At 32.4% G+C, this 25,843-nt stretch overlaps 1 protein-coding gene across 1 annotated transcript in view; it reads right to left on the bottom strand.

Moving 5' to 3' along the window:
* Positions 1-4,065: 4,065 nt before the first annotated feature.
* Positions 4,066-25,843, bottom strand: part of LOC143240971 (sodium/hydrogen exchanger 8-like) — a 49,877-nt gene continuing 28,099 nt past the window's right edge. The window contains exon 9 of the mRNA XM_076484316.1: positions 4,066-19,422. Coding sequence (XP_076340431.1) covers positions 19,315-19,422 — 108 coding nt within the window. The 3' untranslated portion in view covers positions 4,066-19,314. The remainder of the gene's footprint in view (positions 19,423-25,843) is intronic.

Here is a 25,843-nt window from a genome sequence, read left to right as displayed (position 1 = left end):
CTGTCTACTTTTACTCTTTACTTGAAAAAATGGGTACAGGCCTATTCTGTGCACACCTTGAACATGTCTGGTATTATATTCCAAACTACATATTCTCTTCCCTAATACAGTGATAAACAGTTTGTTAATATTTCAAGGTCTCTAATTCTCCAGTATATCTAGCATACATACTTATTGACTAATGGTCCCAAAAAGGCAAGTGAAACTGTAAGAGAGTATCTCAAGGAATTTTTCATAATGCCCACTCTGAAATAAATAACACTTCATATGATTTAATATCTGCCACATAAATTTACATAATTTACTGTTGCTCATTAAGTCTTATGATTAATAATAAAAAGTCAAAAGTTTGCACAGGTAAAAACAAAAACTGCTTACACAATATCAATGTGGCATGGTATGTCCTGGTAAAACTGAAGCAAAAAGGCATTCAGCTTCACAAAACTGGCAGATCTTTAGTAAGGGAGATGTGAAAATTAAATCAATGTAAGTATACTCAAACATATAAAAAACATGAAATTATAAATGAACTCAAAAAAGATGCACTGGGGTTTTTACCCTATAATGGTTTGTTTCAATGCTGTTAGAAACTAATTATGTACTGGATCACAGATGAATCAGACTACTTAATTCAACAAGTTTGTTTTTTGAATTTCGCACAAAGCTACTCGAAGGCTATCTGTGCTAGCCGTCCCTAATTTAGAAGTGTAAGACTAGAGGGAAGGCAGCTAGTCATCACCACCCACTGTCAACTCTTGGGCTATTCTTTTACCAATGAATAGTCGGACTGACTGTCACATCGTAATGCCCCCACGGCTGAAAGGGCGAGCATGTTTGACGTGAATGGGATGCGAACCCGCGCCCCTCATATTACAAGTCGCACACCTTAACACTTTTGGCCATGCCAGGCCATAATGAATTCAACAAAGGAAGAAAAAAATATATCTCAGGACAGCAAGTATGGGTATTAACACCTTCACTAATAAATAAGATAACAATGTTTCAACCTTCTTAAGTCATCTTCAGGTTAACAAAAAAGTGGGTTTCTTGTCATTATGAAATGAAGAACAAATTGTGTCTATACTACTTGTTAACTCAAACTAATACCATAAAACTTTCCTGAATAATTGTTTCACACAAAGCTACATTAGGGCTATTTACACCAGACATCCACAATTTTGAACACATTAAACAGTGGTATTTGACTACCATCCTTATAATACCTCTATAGTGATAATGTGATGTGAGCCATAGAACCTCAGCCTCACCATCTGGTATGTTATCCAATGGGCCATGTTTGGCTCTAAACCTGAATTTGTAGTTAAAGAAAGGCAAGAACCTATCAGTTATGACCCCATTTTTTAATAATGCACTTTAAATTTTATCACTTTCACTAAAAAGGGTTTCATTCTTCAAAATTATTAAGAAAACTTACTCCAGCTCATGAAATGATTTAAACAGAAGTGAAGTTTAAACTAAAGAGGTCTAGAAACATGACTGATCTTGACAAATTAAATGCCAATATAAAAAACAGTGTAATCTGATGCATGTTTTATCCATTCACATTTATACTAGCAGCTTACATTTACAGTACAGTAAACTCATTTTTAAAATGGCTATATCCAAAAACTACCTCAGAAGCAAAAGTAATATAATAACCGTGTTGTTAGGACTAGCAAATTACTCATGCAATCTTTACAACTAAATCATCTATCAAAGCTTCTATGCTCAGTTAAGTCTAAGGAAGAGCAAATATTTGAAATGTTGCAAATGCAAAAATTTTATTTCACATAATTTGATGTTGTGTTATTGATAAACTTACATATTGTATACACCTTCTACTTAAGTTATATTTGAAGCTCAAAATGTTTTTCTTCTAAATGTTTTACAAATAATTTCCTTAGCAAGCTTCAAGGTAACCCCACACAAAGTACTAGTCCTCATAATCAAGTAAATTAAGTTACTTCCTGACTACATGCTTTTACTTTTTTACACTTTATGCAAAGAAAATCAACTGATTTCTATGAATCTTGAAAAAAAAACTTATAAATAGGGGGGGTGATTTTCAGGCAAAATCTTTCTTCTAGCTTTTTACAACAGGTAAATGATTTAAATAAAAAGAGAGCAAGATTGGGTAAAGATTTTTGTGTAAAAATATTCAAGTTGAAATCAAGTTTTATTCAGAATTGTTTAACACAAACTACAGCTATTTTCTTAGTCTCAGAAAATGAAGTTATAAATTGAACAAGTTTTTAGATGGTTACTTTCTCAGTCTCCAGAAAAAAAGTAAAAAGTCACAATAAAGAACACTGATCTTTCTTGTCATCAGCTTGTATTGTCTTCAAAAAACAACAAAAACCTTCTTCTTATTAAAAACCAATCAAGTATTTTTAGATGTGTACTCTCTCAGTTTACAAAATGTAGCTACTACTAATTAAAAATAATGAGAAAAACATTTCTGATTTTACCACCAGTTATGAAGATTTTTTTGGTTAATTTTGGAACAAGTGTAAAAAAACAACTTACTATACAAACTTGGTTATCATTGTATCATTTGCTGTTTAAGTGTATCTTCAGACATATTTACTGCAGTCTAGTTGGTAAATATAGTGCAATTTACTGAAAGTATGCTCTTTTGCTGTACTTTCAGCCAGAATATGGAGTAAAGTTAATGATGCTGCTGACAGAGCTGGACATCTGACTATGGCATCCTACAAAAATCTCACTGTTATGAGTACAGGATTGTCTGAAGAGAGTTCTGCTACATATTGACTAAATTCTGAGTGCAGAGCTTTAGTTGTTACATCTTCCACAAGGAAAAATATTTCTTTTATTTGTCAAACACATGACTCTGAGGTGACTTCAGGAAAAAATAAAACACATATATTTGCCTTAGAGCTTCATCACAGTGGTAGATACATTTACCTTAGTTGTTTTCTTCCATCTTTCACATCTTGGATTGCCTCATATAAGCAGCACCTTTAGACAACAGAATTCCTAAAATCACACAGCATTTTTTTTAATTGTAACACCCTTAAATGTTTGACATTCAAAAGCAGCTAAGAGCATTGTCAGCATATACATGAATTGAAAATACCATACCTTTGACATGTGGAAGTTTAAAAACATGTATGCCATTCAACACCTTTTGCAGGTGTTGTGCTCAATGAGATACAATGGAAATAACATCACAACACTTCCCACATTGCTGTAAGGATTCTGCAAGCACCAAAGCAGTGCTAACACTGTCTGAGAATGCAACATTACAAACATTTACTAATGTCACTTCATGATCTTCTTTCACCATGTTTGAAATATGACATCAGTGTATTGACTGCAGGCTTTCAAGCTATATCTGAAGACTCATCAATAATCATAGTTTTTCATCTTTTACTTGCTTTTTAATTTCTGTTCCAAGTTTTTAAAGGAATTCAGGCAAGTACTTTTAGTTGCTGTACAATAATTCTTCACAAATTCCTCTAAATGTCCCAGCAGCTAGGTGTGAGCACAAACCAGTTTTATAAACTATTTAAACAGTTGAGTGAATTAAACTCTGACCTTCTGTCTCTTTATCACACTGCCTGAAATGCATTTCCATTAAAGTTGACTGCACTACTGTGAAGCTCCTTAATTTTTTTAGCTTCTTCTTTTACAGTAATATATCCTCTAAAGGCATTCATTTATCATGTCATATGGTTAGTTTTGTATCACAACTGATATTCCTAAGATATAGTAGTTACATACAACAGCTGCTTCTTTAGGCTCAGTACTATTGTCTCAACAAAATATACCCTTAAAATCAGGTTTTTCTTTTATCAAGTCAAGAGGTACTTTGTATACTTTCCCATTACTGAAGAATGGTACTTATTAATATTAAGAAATATAATAAAATATACTTTGTTAACACCAACTGACTCTCTACCAACTTTACTACTACAATGAACCAATGTCTAAATTTTACTTTTCTCTGAATATTTCAAATGTACCTGTGCTTTTTCTCACTTTCTTTAAGAATCTTGAGTGTTCCTGTGCTTTTATTTATCTCCTTGTGTTGTTTTTTAATCATTTTTTTGTTCCAATTCAATGTTTATTTATTTGTAGTGGAGTTACAGATATTAACTGGTTAAGCATTACAGAATATACTGAAAAACCACTCTTTTTACTCTATGCTAATTTACAAACAAAAAGTAATGATGGTGGTATATAAAGTGAGAAGGCACTAATAAAAAACAAACAAACAAAAAAGAGAGTAAAGATATATTGCTCTAATAATCAGAAAATCAAAATAAGAACCCACATTTCTCTTACTAGCAAGTAAGCTTGCCTTTGTTGATTCCAGGTCATTACTGTTACACTTGAATCTCCATTTATTAATAAATTACAGTCTTTCACCTATCTGAGTAGTTTTCAAGTTTATCCTGAATTCAGAAAAAATCGTTTGAAGGGAGGTGGCCAAAATTAGAAATCAGAACCTTTACTTACAAATAATGGATTGTTTCAATAGCATTGTTCACTTATCACTATTGGATTTCAATTCATGTTAAATATCTATACATCTTTCTCTATTTGCTGCTGTAAATTAAACATGATTATAAAGAAATTAATAAATTTTCATTTGGTGAAAACTAATGAACATTAATCTAAATGAGACACACAGTAAACAATCTGATGCATTCAAAAATCTATTTTTTTGTTTAGCATTTCATACAATAAGCATTAGTGAATTACAGAATCCAGAAAAAAATAATCAAAATTTGCACTCAAAATTTTAATTGCATACAATTTGTATTCTAAAATCATAACCATGAACGAAGTTAAATGAATTATTTATGACATATTTTACCATCCTAAGAAAGCTTTTAAAATGTTCTTCCTACTGGAACACCTGCACCATTATCACTGGTAGGCACACGTATGGTATTACGTGAATAAAATGTTGTAATTTCCAAGAACTTTTACTTTAACAGGTCTGTTTACATAATACTTCAAACTGTTTGGATTAACAAAAAGTAACTTTGTCTTTTTTTAGATGCACAGTTATTGAGTACTTTTTCAAAGTCTATCTTCTTGACTTTAGCAGAGGCTTGTTTTAAATTAGTTTACAGAGTCTGTTTCTTTGAATATAACTTATGAATCAGTATGATACAAAAAGGATGTACACATGACATAGTCTCTTTAAGTGAAAGTAAAATTAACATTAAACTTTTACTGAATTTGTATTTTTAGACATCTGCTTACCTCACCTATCACTAATGCCTAATATGTTTATGAGAAAAAGCAAAGCTTCTACATCATATTGGCATTTATAATCAGTGTCTACATGTTTATACAGTATTATATACACTGGATTTCAACATAATAACAACATTAAAAGAAATACATACATGGTATGTACAAATTTAGCTACCAAACCTTATCCACTCAAAAATAATTAATCAGACATTTAATGTCAAATATAATTTAAATTTAAAGAACACTACAAGTGAAAAAGTGTCCTTAAATACAGTCAAAATTGCAACTTTTGATAATAAAAACATTTTCACTGAAAGCTATGGTTAAAATAAACACCATGGATTTGAAAAGTTTTCTTTCCCTACAACAGATACTGAAACATTGACTTGCATATTACAAGAAGTTAGTTATGAGCAATATTTAAGGTACTAGAACAAGAAATACTAAATAACTGTATCACATCACACACAAACATATAAATAACAGGTAACATCAACTGCACTAAAACTGTTAATATTGAAGATGGTAGGTATAATATAATTACAGAACAAGTAATATCTTATTCATTCACTTTTTTGAGAGCTCATGGAAATGTATAACAGGAAAAAACAGCAAAAAACATACACTATACAAATATTTATTCACTGTTATAACTATTTTTTGCAACAGCTCTATACATGCTAATCAACCTGCAAAACAAATAATATGCTTAATCCATGATAATGTAAGTCCACAGTATAGTCAGATTATATTTATGGATACATGGAAACATCAAAATTTTGTACAAATTGATACTAGCTAAATTGAAAGTACATCTGAATACATTATGTGTGAAAATGTATAATTTCTAACCAAAACACATGAAAAAAATATCAAATCTGATAATAGCAAATCATCATAAAACCCAAAATCTTGGAATGAGCAATATTCAACATTTAGAAAAAAATTAACTACAGTGAATAACTGAGGCTTTCCAAGAATGCAATGTATGATTGGAAAGTAATCAGTTATGTTGAACTCAAGAAAAAACTGCTTCATATTATTTGCAAGTATATATATTAAACCACATTGCAATACAGGCTTACTACAGATCTTGTACAACCAATTTTTATAACATAATACAGAAACATTCCTTATGACTTATGTAAAACTTTCAAATATTTTTTGTATTTAGTGCAAATTTCAAAAGAAAACAGTTTTTAACTCATCTTTTGTGTTCTTATCTTTATATGTTTTACACTTATATTTTTAAAATTGAAGTTGTAACTATGATGGAATAACATTACATAATTATATACTTCTTGTGTTGTATTTTTTACATTTTTTACAAAATGTTACATTATCATAAAATATCCATCAAGATAATTTACATGTTTCAAATTATCAGCACTTTTCTTTAGCACATTTTATATTGGCTGTTTTTAATGTTAATAAGGTATATTTTGTTTTCTGATTGCTAATTTCTCAGTGATATTTATATAAAAATTCAAATTAAATCATACTCTTCGCATTTAATTTTGTAGATCACATGACCTGTCTCACTTCTGCATTTCATGCTTTTTTAAACTACTTTTTATTAAATTTTAGTTTAACAAACCTAAATTTTTCACCCAACTCAGGCCAAAAAACAGTTGTGGTATGGAATAAATGGTTCTTTCCGAGTCTATGCGACTCCTTGCGTGGTACTATAATACCCAAGCTACATAACACATTAAATATAAATCCTTTAAAAAAGTCTTAATGAAGTTTTTATTCTTTTATCATCATTAGAGCTGGGTGATTTGTTGTATATATTATTCACTTAACCAATAGCACCATTAATTGGTTACATTTGATTAACAGATTAGTACAGTGTTCTTAAAACCATGGTATATACAAGCAAAAATGGTGTTGAGTGCTGATAGTAAGTTGTTTTATTTCTCTTGAGAAGTTTAAGAATAAAAAAAATAACAAAAGAAGATGGTGGGTATTGCTAGATAGTAGCTTCTTGTCTCTTGTAAACTGTTAAACGTTACTGACAGTGGCAAACAGTCTTAAAAGTTTTGCTATAACAAAAAAAACAAATACACATGGCAAACAAATTTGGTGACAATGGGAATGGAACCCAACACTATTCAATCACAAGCCCCCTACACTTTCTACAACTCAACAAAGTTAAATACACTTGAAGTAAAAAATAAATCAAATTAGAAGGCAAAATTTGAACAAAGAACAAATACTTCTTTCTGTCACATACCTTTGAGCTTAACAACAAACATAATAGCAATTTTATAATTACTTCAGTAACTATTACTTGTTCAACAAGGTTTCAACTTAACCCATTGGTCTGATGTTTTCTTGCTTGCTCCATTCTTTTATACCCCATTCAATTGTCCTTGGCAATAATTGTTTCATGATACTTTCCACCTACATTAATGTACTAACATGATAATAATTTTATCACTTTTTCAAGATTGATATCAACCTAGTCTCTAACACTGACTCTTAGAAGGGAGAAAGGGTGGGAGAGTTCAGTGGAGTGAAGTATTATTGAAAATACATATTAAATTTCATAAAATGTTAACTTCCAAAACATACATACCCCAGCTGTAAATGAAAGCTAGAATCCCACACTGAGAAGGTGAAGGGACTGGCTGGTGAAGGTAGTATCAAGTGTGAACCAAGATAATAAGGATCCACATTACATCAAGAACAGATATGCTCTTCATCATGAACTTAGATTCCGTGTCAAGGGTGGAATGGTACAGAAGTAATAATCACTATAGGCCAGCCACAACCAGATATCTGAGGTTCCACAACTCGGGTTGGAATTAAGGGGACTTGGTCCTTATATTCCATGTTGGTGGTCAGGGCAACTGGATCACAAGATCTTATATAGACATACTTTTGACTGGATCTCAACCTATAATCATAGAGTGATGCATTCAGAACCATTGGAATCATGATGTGTACGTACGCAACAATGAAATAGATGAACTTTCTCCTCCACCTGAAGAAGCCCACCCAGGCTCAGGATGATGGGATCATGCATGACTTACTCAACCAAAGAAACAGAACTCATCGAATCTGGAATTATGAATGTTCATCTTCACTCCCTTACTGAGAGGACAAGGCATCTTCCACTTGCATCCAGAATGGGACCACTTCATGTTTGGAATTAAGAGGATATAGTGGACCTCCTTCCACAAACAATATACTAAACCAATATTGAGCTAAAGAAGGACCATGCACACCCAACCATAGAGCTGAGCATCAAATCTGAATCTGTAGGAGGTTTCCCAACTTTGCCTTCTCCTTCAACAGTAGAAGAAATCACTTGAACACTCTGCTGGAAAAGCCTCTGTCCACCACCATGGTGACTGGAAATTGTGTGTGGCAAGGACTCCCTAGTTCCACTAGTAGAATCTAGGGGGTAATGCATACTGGGTAGCTCTGAGAAACAGTGCTATATGTGAACAAAATTCCCTAAGGTTTCAAAAGCAAACCAAACTTGATTTATTCAATCCAATGATCAGAAGGGATGGGCAGGGTCCCTTTTAGCTTTAATTATGATAGTCCATGAGTGGTGGTCTAGTATAAAATGGTAATACTATCTGGTGAGCTCCTAGATGGTATTATGGAACACTTCATTTCTGCAGAGCCTGTTGCAACTGGTAGTAAGCACAGTTAAAATTGGGCGCTAGTGAGAAATTGGATGGATAAAAACACACCTATCTGTGCAAAACTTGGCACACATTTGGATCCAGTGACAAAAGAGGTAATGGATCCTGGAAAGTAAAGAAAAAAGAAGAGAAAAAATAATACTCATCTTTCCTTACAATCTAGCAGATGAAGTCAAATTAACTACAGGGGTAGGCAAAAACTCTCAGAGGAAGAAACTGGTAGATCTTATAAATAATGTGAGAGAAAAGTCTTCAGGAAGTCCACATGTCAGCCTGCATGAAGTTCTCCAACAGGCAATTCAACTGGGCAGTCAAAGACAAAGAAATGTTACAAATCTGATGAGATTTGACTTACAGAAATTTCCTTGTCTGTAAAAAAATGTCCATAATATGCAATATGGATCAATTTGCAAAGCTACCTTGTCAAAGCAATTGTGGCAAAATTTCAGGAAACTAAGGATCTTAATGAATAAAGTCAATTTCAAACACCTGGGAGCCACATAACATCACAGGGCTCTGACAGAACATAAACAATATGGATTTAATCAGTTGTAGAGGTGAGAAACATATGGCAAAAGAATTGCCTGCCAGAGTGTTAGGAAGAAAGGACCTATCAAGGAATATCAGGGCATAAGGGGAGTGATAAACAATTCTTTGTACATGCAGTGCAAAACACTCTGACCTTCAACATGTACACCCAGCAGCAACAAAAAATATGCTTTAAAGGAAAGGTGAGACATGGTACGTATGGGTAATGGCTTGATTGAATGTTGAGAAAAGAAATGTAATATCACCTTAATATCCCAGTTGGGTAATGAAAGGATGTTTGGGACAAAATACTCTAAATGATTTAAGAAGGCCAGAGAGCACTGGGGATTCAAGTACTTTCTGATGTTTAGAATATCAAAATAGTTGATAAACCTGCCTTATATAAAGCCAGAATAGAAGAAACTAAATTTTTGTCAAAAATTGAAGTTAAAAAAAAGGAATATTTGGGTGAAGTGAGTTTCATATTTTTGTCAAAAATTCAAGTTAAAAAAAAGGATACAGTAAGAACATTTGGGTGAAGTGAGTTTCCTTTCCTGGTGAGACACAATTGGTGATAAGTGTGCCATTTCTATTTATAAATATCCATTGTAAGTACACTGATAGATTGAGACAAATACAAGGCAACTTTAGAAGCTAAACCCCAATGCCAAATAAAGTACAGCTTAAATTCCATACATGAAGTTTGAGCTTGAGAATGTCTGGTTGTATAATGTCAAATCACGGTTGCCTCAGTAGGTTGCCAAAGAGGTGGCAGAAGTGGACACTTTTGAAGATACTGTATAAGAAGAAACTGTGGCTGGGCCAGCCAATATGGGTCTGACAGTTCTTGACAAGCAGTGGATCAAGTCATATATAGCTAGAACTTTGGGAAAAAATAATTTGGGAAAAGGCCCAGAGGTGAAATATCATCCAATCTTAACTAAATGCATCTATCACCAAAGCCCAAGAATGAGTTATTCGAAACCAAAATGTCTGTAGTTGAGAGTTCCAATAAATGGCAAATGTGTTGATCATTGGTGTCCCAAACTAAGAACAAATCTATCATAAAACCTTGCAACAGATCTGCTATTAAATTCATCACCTTTGGAAGATGGCAAGCCAAAAGGCTGATATGATGGGAGTGAACCCCGTACAGAATACCCAATATTAATAAAAATGTTTAAAAACAACATGCTCCCTTGATGGAAAACGTGAGAGACCACTGTAAAAATCATCAGAAAGAATCATGAGGATTTTCACCTTTAACAGATCAAAACCTTGAACCATTGCCCATTGGACAGCAAGAAGTTCCAAAACATCAATCTGTACAGAACAGTAGTCTTCCATCCCTAGATCCTGGAATTCCTGAGAGTTGATATATGCACTCTCTCCCTAAAGTGTGGCAAGTCTGAAGACATGAATCTCAGAAAAATGGGATGGTATAGGAACACCAATGACAGTGTTGGTACAATCCAAACACCACTCAAGATCCAAGATGTTGATATGATCCATTGGTCATGCTGCAACCACTAAAGGGACCATTCTAGAGCTTCAGAGGATGCCAACATCTCTCCCCAAAAAAGACAGAATAATTCTTACAGTAGGAGAAGGAGATATGACTGAGAGCTTGACTGCCTATTCCAAAGCTTCATGCTGGATGAGAGTTGGCTGAAACTGGCTTAAAAACATGTTGAAAAATACACTCGAGTGTACAACACATTGAGTTGGCAAGAAGAGAGATTTTTCATCTCTGATAAAAAAAGAAGAAGAAGCCAGTTTTGGTGGCTTCTGAAAGGAGAATATGGGTGTGTTGTTCCACAAACTGACAAGAGTGTGCAAAAAGTAACCACTTATCCAGAGTCCTGAACTGCAGAACAGACTCTTGTGCATGAAATACAGATAGCAGTAAGATGACTCTGCTGTGGAAATGCTGAGATATGCATCAACAACAGTGAAAGAACTTCATTGTGAAACTGGAAGGATCTAGGAATTGGTCTAGACGAGCAAGATAAAAGATCAACCACCAATCTCCAGTCTTCTTAAGTACAAAAATAAAGGAGAATAAAATCCCAGAAGAATGTGAACTACTCTCTCTACTGTTCCCAGCCCCCCGCTAGTACAGCGGTAAGTCTCCGAATTTACAACGCTAAAATCAGGGGTTCGATTCCCCTCGGTGGGCTGAGCAGATAGCCTTTGTGGCTTTGCTAAAAGAAAAACACACACAAACACACACTCTACTGTTCCCTTGACCAATAACTCTCTGATGCCCTTTGAACAAAGATCCACATTTCATGAATCTGTTGCAAGAGGACAACAAAGGTTAAAAAGTGAACTGAATGACCAACCCCAATGCTAGAACTTGAAAAAACCCAAGAATATGTAGAAAAGGAATTCCAGGTTTCAGAAAAACTAACCTTACTCCCACAGACCCCAACTCCAAATGATAGTCACTGACAACACTGATGAGGGTCTGCCCAAGTAAAAAAGCCTTAAAGGTAAATATGGAATTAATTTCCCTATGTATCAATAGATCAAGGAAGAGAAGCCATGGTTCAGGACACATGATTAGTAGTCACACAATCACCTGCAACTACCTACAGCAGAGTTGAATAGCCATCAATCTAAAGTGCATCAAAATTTTGACAATATATAGACATACATACACACAATTTGATTAAAAAAGATCACAAAACCTACTAGACATAAATGAAATTCTCATGTTAACAGTTGATAAAACTGTGCCAATTTTTAAGACAGTACATAAATACTGTACTCTCAGAATTGTCTAGATATGTTGAGAATTAAGAGAATTTATTAACATCTTTTTTTAAGATTTTGGACATTTCAATTAGTGAGATACAGTAAATTCCCACAAAAAAAAATCTGGAATTATCTACACAGTAAAACATTAATTTTTACCAAATTTTACTTAAGAACTGGTAGCTACTAATATAAAATTTAACATTTTCTAATATGGAAAATGTATCCAACAGGTACTTGCCTCCACAAGGATATCTGTTTTTCTTCCCACTAAGTATTGCTAAAAAAATTTTTGCAATCAGTGCACCAATCTATATACCCCATCAATTTTACACCATTTTTATGCATGTACATATAATGTGACTATTCTCCACTAACAGCATTACATCACCTATACTTGTGCAGCCAGCTCTCTCTACTATTCCCACTCAATCCTCACTTTCAAGAATTATCAGGCTCCAAAAGGAAAACACTGTCAGTGGGGAGGAAGGGTGGAAAGTGTGAGACAAGAGGTAAGTACCTATCAGAAATACATTTTTAGTATAAGAAAAATGTCAACTTCCAATACAGTCTTACCTCCCTCTCATACAAAGAAAAAACCCCACACTGCAAAGATAGAGGAGCCAGTGTAGATGCACAAATATCAAACCAAGCAGAAAGTGACCTCTCAGAATAAATGGATGTGCTCAGAAATGAAAAAGAAGAACATCTGTGGGGTACTACACTACTTCTGAAATAAGTATGCTCTTTACCCAAGATGTAGGAAATGAATCCAAAATGGGCAGAAAAGGAAATTACTTGCACAAGCACAAAATGGTTTTACAGGTGCAAGCTATAGTAACACAGAAATGAAATGAGCTACATACATTCTCAACTTCAACTGGAAAGATGAGGTTCCATATCACATCAGGAGGCTGAAAGTGGAGAAATAAATAAATATCATCATTGTGGCTAGGGTGTATAAACCATTTATATACATTCAGCAATCTCAACTGTAAGTAAACAGAGCATCACATATCAAGCACAGTAATCAGAATTATGAAGAGGAAGTAAGCGTTTGGTCATAACTGGACAAACTCCCAAAACCACTTTAGGTGTAAGAGGGAAAACAAACTGAACCTGACATTGTCTCAACTCAACCATGAGAACAGGATAAAGGTATAACCAGTATTATAGGTAAATTCATAGCACACTCAGCTATAAATGCAAAACAGGGTCAACCTGTATCTGGAATTACAAGGATAGCATGGAACAATCATAAGAATAGAGTTCAGGTATCTTATTCCCAGTATTAAGAGGCAGACAAAATCTTTCAAAATCAATCAAAGAAACAGGAAAAGAACCTTCTGCAACTGGAATTAACAAAGAGAAGCATCTACTGTAAGAGATGTAACACCCTGAGCCATAAAAAAGTGTGAGGGATGTGTGAACTGCTTGCTTCAAATCCAAAGAGGAGAAGGCTGGGCTTCATTGAGGTTGGAAAGAATACTCTCTCCCCTCCAACGAATATAGAAATCTCACCAATTCTACATCCTGTAGGAGCAAAGGAGTGTGATTTCTGGACTGAAAATGAAAGAAAGCTAGCAGAAGCTAGTCATTTAGAGAAGGAAGAGTGCAAAGATTCACAGAATGAATATGTTAGGCAACAGATTGTGCTTCTTGACAAAACATGTAAAAAACTGAGGTGAGTCCAAAAGCTTTGATCCTGTACTGGAAAACTTGACTTAAAGCAACATACAACTACAGAGAAAGTGGGTGCTGTGTGGAAGAACTTTAAATTGTAGATTATGACAGAGAAAATGAGGTTTTTAGGGTAAAAAACAGGAAAAGGAGCCAAAGCTAACCTTAGCCTTACAAATGAAAAAGAAACAAACAAATCAGTGATGTAACCAAAGCAAAAAGTGTAAGTCTAACACTAACAAAAACTAGGATAATAAGAAATGCAGTTAACAATTAGGAAAGAAAAAACAGAAAAATGAATTATAAGCTACTAGTGGTATTGATATGCAAGGTACAACCTATCCAAACATACCTAGTTCGCAATATACCCATAAATATGAAATGGACAAACTACCTAAATATACCTTGTCCACAAAGTATGCATTAATAATAAACATGAAAAACCAATGCAAATAACCTAGAAAACAAATTAACAATCAGTATCTAACTTACCATTCTTCAGAAATAACCTGGAAGACAGGACCCTTAATTAAGTCCTACATTGACAAAAATGGGAAGGAGAAGGCATGTAATTAACAATCCGTGATGATGTGAAAACCCACTTGTAGAGAAAATTATATATTTAAAAATGGCTGGTATGGGTAGAGAAAGAACTAGTAGAGAAGTGAACAACGATGACAGAAGAAGGTCGAAACATTGTTTGCAACTCTACTTGTGCTTTCTCTACCCATACCAGCCATTTTTAAATATATAACATGCAATTAATAATGTAGAAAAAAATCAAATAGAACATTAAATTATATGTCATTAGTACTAACAATATGTAATGGAAAATCTAAACATACCTTGTCAACAAAGTACTGACAACAATGAAACGGACAAACTATCCAAATATACCTAGTCCACAGAATATGTAATAGTAACAAAAGTGCAAACTCAAGAGAATAAGCTAGAAAACACAATAATAATCTAAACCTAACTTACCATTCCTCTAAATTAACCTAGACAACGATAGATAAATAAGTTCTACACTAATAAAAATGAAGATAAGAAGGCACATAATTGACAATGATTAAAAACAAATTACTTTAATAAAATGATGAATTACATATTACTAGTATTTCAGATGAACACTAACCAAGAGAAAAAGAAGGCTTTAGATAAAATTCTCAACAACAGATTATTTACTTGCAACTAATCAAATAATAGAAAAATCTAATGAATACAACTTATATTTATGTATGGGATCTATAGATTATTAAAAAGCATTTAACACTAGAATACAGCACAATATTAAATGATTTAGCTTCAACAGGCATCAATCTAAAATACATCAAAAGTTTAAGATACATATATGTAAGAACCAAAATACATTTTAATAAAGAGGTATCATCAGTAATAAAGACAGGAAGAAGGAAGAGACAGGGTGATCTCCAAGACTGTTTACAGCAACTTTCCAAGAAGAATTCAAACTGAATTAGAAGATGATTGTATAAAAATAAATGGCAAAGACATAGGAGATATAAGGTTTCCAGATAATGTAGCTCTGTTTATAAGTTAAATTACAAATATGGAAACCCTATTAAACAGTTTGAATGTCAGTAATAAAAAAAAAAGCAGGATTAAAAGAGCATAAGGGAAAAACCAAATAAACAATTAACTATCATGACACAGATACCATCAAAATTTAGAAAGAAGAATCAGTAAAAGTGTCAAAGTACAAATATTCAGGACAAACACTCACAATGGAAAATACATCAAAGGAAGAAATTGTGGTTAGAATAAAGGCAATATCATGATGTTTTGGAATATATGAAGAGGTTTTAGATGATTAAGACATTAATGTTTCTTTGAAGAAAAAAGATCAAAAATCAGTGTGCACTACCAACCCTAATATGTGGTAGCCAAATACGTACACTAATAAAGATAAGGGAAGAAAAATAGAAACTACACAAAGAGATATAGAAAGAAAACTTCTAAGTATTACACTACAAAATAGATGAAGAAATAACAGAATAAGAAAAACAACAAATATAATAGATGAAGTAAAGTTCATTCTAAAAAATAAATGGTAATAGGCTAGGCATTTAGCAAGGTATTTCAGTAACAGGTGGATATTAAAAACAATGGACTGGTAACATAGGATAGAGAAAAGATCTAAGAGAAGATGGAGGGATACTACAGTGGTGGAAGAAGGAATCAGATGAGCACAGTATGCCAGGAATAGGAAATACTGGGCTGGTCTAATGGAAAGCTACATCCAATAAGGTATGACTGCAGTTTAGATAGACAGATAGTAGTAATGATATGTAACTGACACACAAGCTAAACATACCAAGTTAAAGTACTTAGTAATAATGAACAAACAAAACTATTAAATTTGAGGAGTCTATGAAGTATGTAATATTAACATCCATTCAAAATGATTAAAATTACTGAAGATACAAAGTAATAATTAATATCTAACTTACCAAAGTCCAAGCACTGATGATATGAAATACATATTTCTCCCATGCATAAATAAGGTCAAAGCCATACAAAGGCATCTGAACAGGGTCTACCACAGATATATCAATTCAATGTGAAGTATACATGTTGGAAAACTTACCATTGACCTCCTGGGTGAACTGGAAACAACACAAAGAAAGAAAGAAAGGAGAACAATTCACCACCAAAGTGAAAGACATGGCACAATGGCAACTGATTGGAAGGTAACAGAAAAAGAGAGTTCAAAGTGTCTACTCATTGACTGTATTCCTCCTCAGAAATATTGTCATGTTACAAAAAATTAAAAAGCCAGCTGATCATATGAATCTAATTCCCTGCAAATTAAGGCCTGTACCTCCTATGCAGATAAAGTTGAACCTAAATCCTAGGAAGTTGTGTCAGTAGTGATTTTAAATTTTAACACTGATCACAAATTCATACTATAATCATTTGTAATTTACTTACAAAAAACAGATGAAGAAAAAAATGTTGAAAAAAGCATATGAAAATACAGCAAAATAAAACTGTTGGAAAAAAAATAACTGAAATGGCAAAGAAGCATGTTCATAAATCATAGCCATATTGAAAATAAACACACACACACACCTAAACAATACTTTGAAATTGAGACAGCAAGGGCTGAGTTGGAATAATGGAGTGAGCTTGCTGCAAAATATTGGTAAGTGTAGCAATTATGTTGGTTAATAGTAGTCACATGATACATACATGTTCAGAAATAGCACAAAACTGATTATGTATCAAGACTGGTGAACTGATGATGATCATTTGTTTTAGCAGTAATAAGTCCTAAATCATTAAACATGATAAAGTAAAAACTTCACATACATTTTTCAATCTTTTCAAAGTTACCAAGTGTAACCATAAATACAACACCAGTTACTAGAGATGCCAGAAGTAATTCCTAGAATCAGTTTTAATTTAAGTAATTTGAAAGTAATGTCCTGTGAAGTCAAATTGATGCTTTCCTTCTGAAAACCTGCAGTTCTAACAAACATTGTTAATTAAGAGTACTTTAAAAATTTATAAATATTTGAAATTTTATTTCAGAGATCCTTAAATAATCAACCATACTTACAAATTTTTTCATACCAACATAAACAAAGTTCTACCACTGTATTAAACAGCAACATCTGATTTAAATACAAGTTATACTAAATAATTTCACATCAGTATATAACTTTATATACAAGGTATATGCACTATAGATTATAACACAGTTATCTCTCTGATACACAGTTACTTGGCCAAAGAGACTGATTTATGTGTCTAAATATATCACTGGAAAGAAGTCTTTTGATTACAGTATCCTATATTTCATATATCAGCAATAGTTAAATCCTCAATCATTTGAAAAATGGTAAAAAACTGACAAACCTTAATGTTGGACACTTGAGCTATTAGAAAGGAAGGCAAATGCAAAATGAATTCAGTGAAAACAGGTGTAAGGTAAAACACTGGCATCTCACAAAGGAGAAATAAAACACTATATGAAGTGTTTATAAAATAAAGGTTTAACATGAAATTATATTCAGTATTAACATTATTTTTAATTTAGTTGACATGAACTGAAGTTTAAAGAAAATAATTTAACAGTTGTATTTCTACAAAGTTTTATTTTTCACAGCTTTGATCTGCTTTACATGTAATAAAACATTACGTTTATTTATTATATTTAAACTATTACCACAAACAAATTCTTCAATGTCATTTTCAGAAAATGGCATACTTAACACTTAACCCTGGGATATTTTACTTTTCTTACAAATATTGGATTAGAAGAATGTTAAGATATAAATGTAAAAATAATGATCTAGTACCACAGTTAATTCCTTAAGAATGCCAAACATCCAGTTACACATATCATAATCATCTTGTGAAGGGCATTCAACACTCAGTCAGATTCTATATACGATGTCTGAAGTATTCAGTAAGTAAAAATGTCATTTCATCCGGAACATCATACCATAAACCAAATACAAAGGCAACCTTAAAATACATCATGTACAAGTTTATAGACAACTAATCCAGGATATTGCAATTAGTCATGTATATTCCATTTATGTTCAGACAAATATCACACAAGTTTATAGGCAATTATGAGATACATTTTTACAGGCAATTAATCAAGACTATCATCACTATTTATCATGTATTTGAGTAGCCTTTAGCTTTAAGACAACTATCTCACACAAGTTTATAGGCACCCAATCCAGGATTATCAATGTCCATCACGTATTCCAGTGGTCTTAAGACAAACATCATGCATACATAGACATCTACTCTAGAATATCAGTATCCATCATGTATTCTAGTAATCTTAAACAGCACATAAGTTTATAGGAAACTAATCTAAGATATCCATCAGGAAGTCCAGCAGACTTAAGATAAACACTATGCATTCAGTCATAGGTGCACTTATATAAAATATCATGTAACAAATCACATCCATGACAACGTACACATCAACAACTTTAAATTTAGTCACATATTATAGTTTATCAGATCTTTAGATATCTTATAAAATGTTTCAGTAAACATGAAAAACCATCTCATATAATAGACCCTACACCTAACTTCTTAAGATGATTATACAACTAATCACATCATCATAATAAATAAATCTGGAATATTATGAGCTGAACAAATCCATCACCATTAACCAATAAAATAACACAAAGAAACATGGGTACCACAGTATGCTTATTATAAATGTTATAAAAATTCACTAACTGCAATCAACCTATAAAGAACGTGACACAATAATTTACATGCAGTCAGTGCTATAGTTAAATTTCACTGAGAATGTAATGCAAGAAAATTTATCATCACACACAAAGATTCCCACACAACCAAAAACCTGTGCAATTGCCAAATCATGAATAATATCCTATACACAAACACAGATAATACATTTTAGTTATCAGATAATCTATCATACATCTAATCACATCAGTGTTTCTTCTGATTCTTCTTCTGTTTCTGAAGGACCTCTAATTGCCTGATACCATTGATTAGTCAAGTCTGTCATTTGGGTTTTACAATCTTTCACCTCCTGAGTAGATTTTAAAAAAACAAGAGAGTTAACTGAATTTTGTAATCTAAAAAAACTATACCACATGAAAATAGAGTTAACACAAACAAAGCATCCAAGAAAACCATGTCAATGTACAAGAGTGAAAACAAGGATTAATACAGTTCTGAATGCTAAAAGTTGCCAAATAGTTCTGCTCTCAATTAATAATGTGTAACTGTGCTATAACTATATCATGGCTTTACACATGCTTGTTTAAAATAAAAATATTAAAATAAATATAAATGATCACATACATTTACATGAATCTTTGTTAAATATTTTAATATAAAGCATAACAGTTGCACTGAACTGTTAAGAACATGAAGTGTTCTAGAAGTTTCTAGAAGTGAGAGTTATATTTATAAATATTGTTAATTTTTTGGTATGAACATAAACTATTAGTCAATAAAAAACAATTAAAATGCAAATAATAAGTTGCATTTGTTTCATCCACATCTTTCAGCCAAATTCATAAAACAAGTAAAGAAAACACTTTCAAAAAAAGGAAGTAAATGTAGGGATGGTATTTACATCATCTCAACATAATAGCACAGACACATAAAGTTGTAGCATTTATCAGATAAAATTAGATAAATTGCACTACATATATAGCTATGTGTTAATTCTTGCACATGCTATAATGTATGGATGATGGAAATGTCATCCATACTATCTTGATTACATTGTTTATATCAGCCATCCCAACATTTATTTCCTTTTTTTGAAAAGTTTTTCTCTACTTCTTTATAAATGTACTGTTTCAAGAGACACATGAAGGTTGTAAATATAACCAAGATCTAAATAACGAAGTTCCAACTGTAATATTTATTTTTTATCTATTATTAGCTAATAATTTCTGTTTCACCCTTTACTGAAGCTTTATATAGAAACATAAAAATTCTGTAAGAAAGCTAACTTTAAGGGGTTAATAATAACCATATTTACACTAGAATTATGATTTTTAAAAAACTTATTAGTAATTAATAATACTTTTAAAAGCAGATACTCTATATGAAACTATGTCCCTTAGTGAAACTGGTTGACACCACTGTTTTGGGTTTTGAGTTATGTAATAAAAAAAGAGTATGAAATTCAAATTTTTTATTATGATATTTACAGGTGTTTTCAAAACTTATATAGTACTGAAATGTTCTGCAGACCTATTGAGGAGATATTTAAAATACCATTTCAAGGAAACATCCAAGCCATAACCACATATGCAATGCTTCCTACCTCACTAAATAACTGACATTTTTAATATGAAAATACACATTTATGATAGTGGAAGCAAAAATAATGAAGAGGCATGTAACAGTCTGCATGATTATTTTTGCTGGGTAGACTACATTTTATATTAGTATACTGTATTTAACTACAATAGATCAATGCAGATAAAAATGTGACTAGACATTAAACAGTGATATCAATATGATGTTAGTGGACTTTATGAATAATTCTGACACTTGATATACAGTCATGTGAAAAAGTTAGGACACCCTATGAAAGCCTGCGTATTTCTGTAACATTTTTGGATATATAGATATTTAATCTCAATTTTAAGAATACAGAGAAGATTATAGGAATATAACTAAACAATTAAAACTGAAGAAAAGACTTTTCAAGATCTTCTGTACAAAAATGCAGATTCTAACTGATGAAAAAGTTAGGACACCCTACCCCCTAATAGATAGTGTTTCCCCCTTTGGTTGAAATAACTGCAATGAGACGCTTCTTGTAGCCATCTACCAGTCTCTGGCATCGGTCTGAAAAAAGTTTGCCCCACTCCTCAATGCAGAATTCTTTCAGCTGTGAGGTGTTTGAGGAGTTTCTTGCATGTACAGCCCGTTTCAAGTCACCTTACAGCATCTCAATGGGATTAAGATCTGGGCTTTGACTCGGCTCCAGGACTCTCCAATTTCTTAGTTTTCAGCCAGTCCTTGGTGGATTTACTGGTATGTTTTTGATCATTGTTGTGTTGCAGGGTCCAGTTCTGCTTTAGCTTTAATTTTCGTACAGATGGTCTCACATGATCCTCAAGCACCCTCTGATACACAGTAGAATTCATGGTGGATTCTAGGATTGTGAGCTGTCCAGGTCCTACTGCAGCAAAGCAGTCCCAAACCATGACACTTCCAACCTCCATGTTTCACAGTTGGTATGAGATTCTTTTTCTGAAATGCTGTATTTGGTTTATGCCACACATGTCCTCTGTTCTGGTGTCCAAATAATTCAATTTTGGACTCATCTGTCCAACATTATTCCAGAAGTCCTGGTCTTTGTCTACATTCTCTCTGGCAAACTTCAGTCTGGCCTTGATGTTTCTCTTAGAGAGCAAAGGTTTCCTCTTTGCACACCTCCCATACAAGTTAAACTTGCACAGTCTCTTTCTGATTGTAGATGCATGCACTTTCACATCAATATTAGCCAGAGCCTGCGGTAGGTCCCGTGATGACATTTTAGGATTTTTGGAGATCTCTTTTAGCATCTTGCGGTCTGCTCTCGGGGTGAACTTGCTTGGATGACCAAACCTGGGCATGTTGGCAGTTGTTTTGGAAGCCCTCCACTTGTTGACTATTTTCCAGACAGTAGAATGGTTGATTTCAAAATCTTTTGGGATCTTTTTAAATCCCTTACCAGACTCATAAGCTGCTATAATTTTCTTTCTGAAGGCCTCAGACAGATCTTTTGTTCTCACCATGGTGCTCACTCTCATTTCAACAGTCAGGAGCACACCAAACTAAATGTCTGAGGATTAAATAGAGCAAGCCTCATTCAAAATGCTGAGTAACGATCTTCTAATCATGTGCACCTGGTGTGATACACCCGTGTGTGAAAATAAATGTGGGGGTGACCTAACATTTTCCTCAGTCAGAATATGCATTTCTGTACAATTACATTTACAGAAGATCTTGAAAAGTCTTTTCTTCAGTTTTAATTGTTTAGTTATATTCCTATAATCTCTCAGTATTGTTAAAATTGCAATTACATGTCTATATATCCAAAAATATTACAAAAATACACAGGCTTTCATAGGGTGTCCTAACTTTTTTACATGACTGTACATCCATAGACCATAATGAGTCCAGTTATTATGAAATACATAAACTCCACATACATTACATAAAATATTAGTTAATAGATTGTTAGTATACTCTACATACAAACACTGGCATTTTTCCATAATGATGTTATATATATCTCACACACAGTGTACTGACATTTAAATTAATGATCTTACATGTACCCTTATCAACAAAATAGTACCATTTACAGCATTAACACTTAGTGTACCAAAAAATACACCAGTGCTTGAAGTATATTACCCTATATATTACCTAAATATAACATATTACAGTCAAGTCTTATTCATCCTAAATCAACATGAGATAGTGGAGATAATTTTAAATATTATTCTAGAAACAAATGTTTTAACATTTGTTGTCAGATTCTAAATGTATACACATAAAACATTATCCAGTATATAATTAATCCTAACAGCAACTTTGTACACAAAAGAAAACTAATGCTTGTAATGCTAATGATATGCACATTAAGTGCATAAGACTCTTATAACCAATGCTAGAAGCGGTTCATAACGTGGGGTATGCTTTGAAGATCTTAAGGTCTGTATTATGTCATTTCCTACTGCTTTAATATAATTCTCTAAATGTAGTTCTCTGTTTGGTGGAGGTGTCCATAAAGACTTTTCTTTAAATTTGATGTATGCATTTTTTTTTTTTTATGTATATGGATTTGTGAAAATATTTGTGAATTCTTAATTTTCTAGAAAATTCATGAAGGTCATAAAAAAGTTTGAGGTCATTATTGTAGCTGTTATTTGGGCAAAAGTTGAGACATTCATCAAGGAGACTGAGTTCTGTTACAGAGAGATTTAGGTCCAAAAGATAAACAATATTAAAGATATGTGGGAAGTGTTCATTGTTATCTGAAAGTTTTATAAGGTCACTATTATTTTCAACAGATCAGTTAGTTTGAGAACACATAAGCATATTAAAATATGAAGTGTTTTTAATATTTTCTGGTGGTTTCTCATGAAAAAAAAGTTGTTAAAAGTACTTTTTAAATTGGTATTATTAAAAGGAAGCTGATTTTTGTTATTATTTTTAAGAAGAAATGTGTTGGTTTTCTTTATAAATTTTTGTGGTTCTTCCAGCAAAGGGTTGTAAAGGTGATAACAGTGGGAAATTTCTTTGTTTAGAATACTGACAGACATTTGACAGAATGTTTTACTTAGTGATATTCATGAGTTCTAGGGAGGTGTTTTCAAGGATCTGTTGCCTTTTGTTGCAAAAGTTCTGATCATGTGCTCCTACTATTATTGTTTTTTTTTAATGTGAGAGATAAAGGTATATTTTGTTTTTTCATGTTATGCTCTAGTGCAGGGATGGCAAACCTTTATGAGTGTGTGTATCCCAATTGGGGATAATTTTCTAAAAAAAACTCTCTTATGTGCCCATAATAATTTTTAGCAGAAGATTATCATTTATTATTATTTTGAATTATTTTAAATGAAACAACTTTAGGAGTTACATGTTATTAATAACTATAGCAATTCACATGAAACAAAAGTAATAAATTAGTAACAATAATAGACTTTTTATATGGATAAAGAAGGAATCCTCTTGTTTATTTGTGAAGGGAAAAAAATAAGCATACTTTACTCTTAGTTACACTTTTCCTGCTGCACCAATGATGACAATATTTTATATCAGGCTTGTATTTGTTGTTTTAGAAGCTATACATACAGCACTAGTTTTATCAACAAGTCTATTCTTATAATTACACTTTACAAAGTTCATCATTGAAAATAATGACACAAATATGTTGATGAAAATACTGTTAATACCATCATTGTAATCATTTTTCAGACATTCAAAAGTTTCAGGAAAAGAATTCCAAAACCTGATTTTCTGCATTATTCCAGTCACTAACCAATCTCTTCCAATATTTTCTAGTTCAGCTCTTAAGTCAACAAATGTTTGACTCTAAATTGAGCTGCTTTGTAAATCAATCAGTTTCATCTCAAAATTATCCAAGTCAATCCACTGCAACATTTCCAAATTCTTTGTCTAAAGTTACACTGTCTGCATACTTTATGAATTTTGCAGTTTCTTCAAATAACCCGAATTTCATTTGTAAACATTACATTGAAAATTTTTCAGTTTGATTTCATAAGCTTTTATGTTATCAGACATAACATCAAGTGTTTTACCAAATCCCTGCAATTTGGTGCTCAAGTTATTTAAATGTGAGGAGAAATCTGTAAAAAACATCAATATACAAATCCGCACAGCATTAGATAATTCTTGACAAAAAAAGGTTTCACTTGTCAAAAACAGACAAATTTCATCCAAACACTCAACAAATCGTTTAAGAACAGAACCTTTACTCAGCCAATAAACAATGACATACATAAGTAGTCCTGTGTACAATAAATTTCTCTCTCAGTAAATTTTGAACCTGTCTTTTTTCAAAGTATGTGCAGAAATAAAATTAACTACCTCAGTTACAATGTCCATCACTTTTTCAAGCTCCTTAAGACAAGCTTTTGCACACAAAGCCTCCTTATCTTTTGTTAGCTGTTCTGCTATGTTGGATTCCATCTTTAATATTCTATCTTTTCATGTGTTTCTACTCACTGGCAATTCCTTGATGTGCTGAATAATTTTTATTTTTCTGAAAAACCATCAAAATTCTAACCATGATTCTTTAATATACTCCCCATCACTAAGTGGTTTTCCATGTTGAGCAATAATCTTTGAAATCTCAAAACTAGCAGCAACTAAGTTGAAATTACCTGAAACAAATTTCATTAAAACATTTGAGTGCATGTTGTTGTTGTTGCTGATTTCTCAAGAAATGTGTTCTTTTGTTCTTGCTCACTCTTATCACAAAGCCATTTATGAACAGTTTCACAATGCTGCTTTACAGATGAAGTCCTGCACACCATTATTTCAGAACATAAGATACATAATGCTTTATCAACCTTTTTGATCATGCCAAATGTATCAGTCCACAATTCTTGAAAATCTCTGCTGCTGCTACTGTCATTTGAATATTTTTGTTTCTTTGCTGGTTGAGTTGATATTCAGACAAGTTGAAAATGGTAAATACAATTTAAAAATATTTCACTAATTAACTTAAGTACAATGATTTAATTTACTGTAACATAACAGCAGGTGAAAATTTAGGTCATTGATATAAAAACAAACCTATAATTAACTAACTGATCAAAAATGCATGCATGTCATGCCAAACATAATTTTAACAATATAATTCATATATTTACTGAGAAAAAATAAATGCATATTTACCATTATCACTAAATATCCAGTATTTACTCACAAACAAGAAAAGAAAAATGTAAACAGAGTGAAGC

Source organism: Tachypleus tridentatus, chromosome 13 (assembly GCF_004210375.1).
Source record: "Tachypleus tridentatus isolate NWPU-2018 chromosome 13, ASM421037v1, whole genome shotgun sequence".
Classification (NCBI taxonomy): domain Eukaryota; kingdom Metazoa; phylum Arthropoda; class Merostomata; order Xiphosura; family Limulidae; genus Tachypleus; species Tachypleus tridentatus.
The sequence above is the reverse complement of the archived record's forward strand: the minus strand, read 5'-3'. Positions and strand labels throughout refer to the sequence as shown.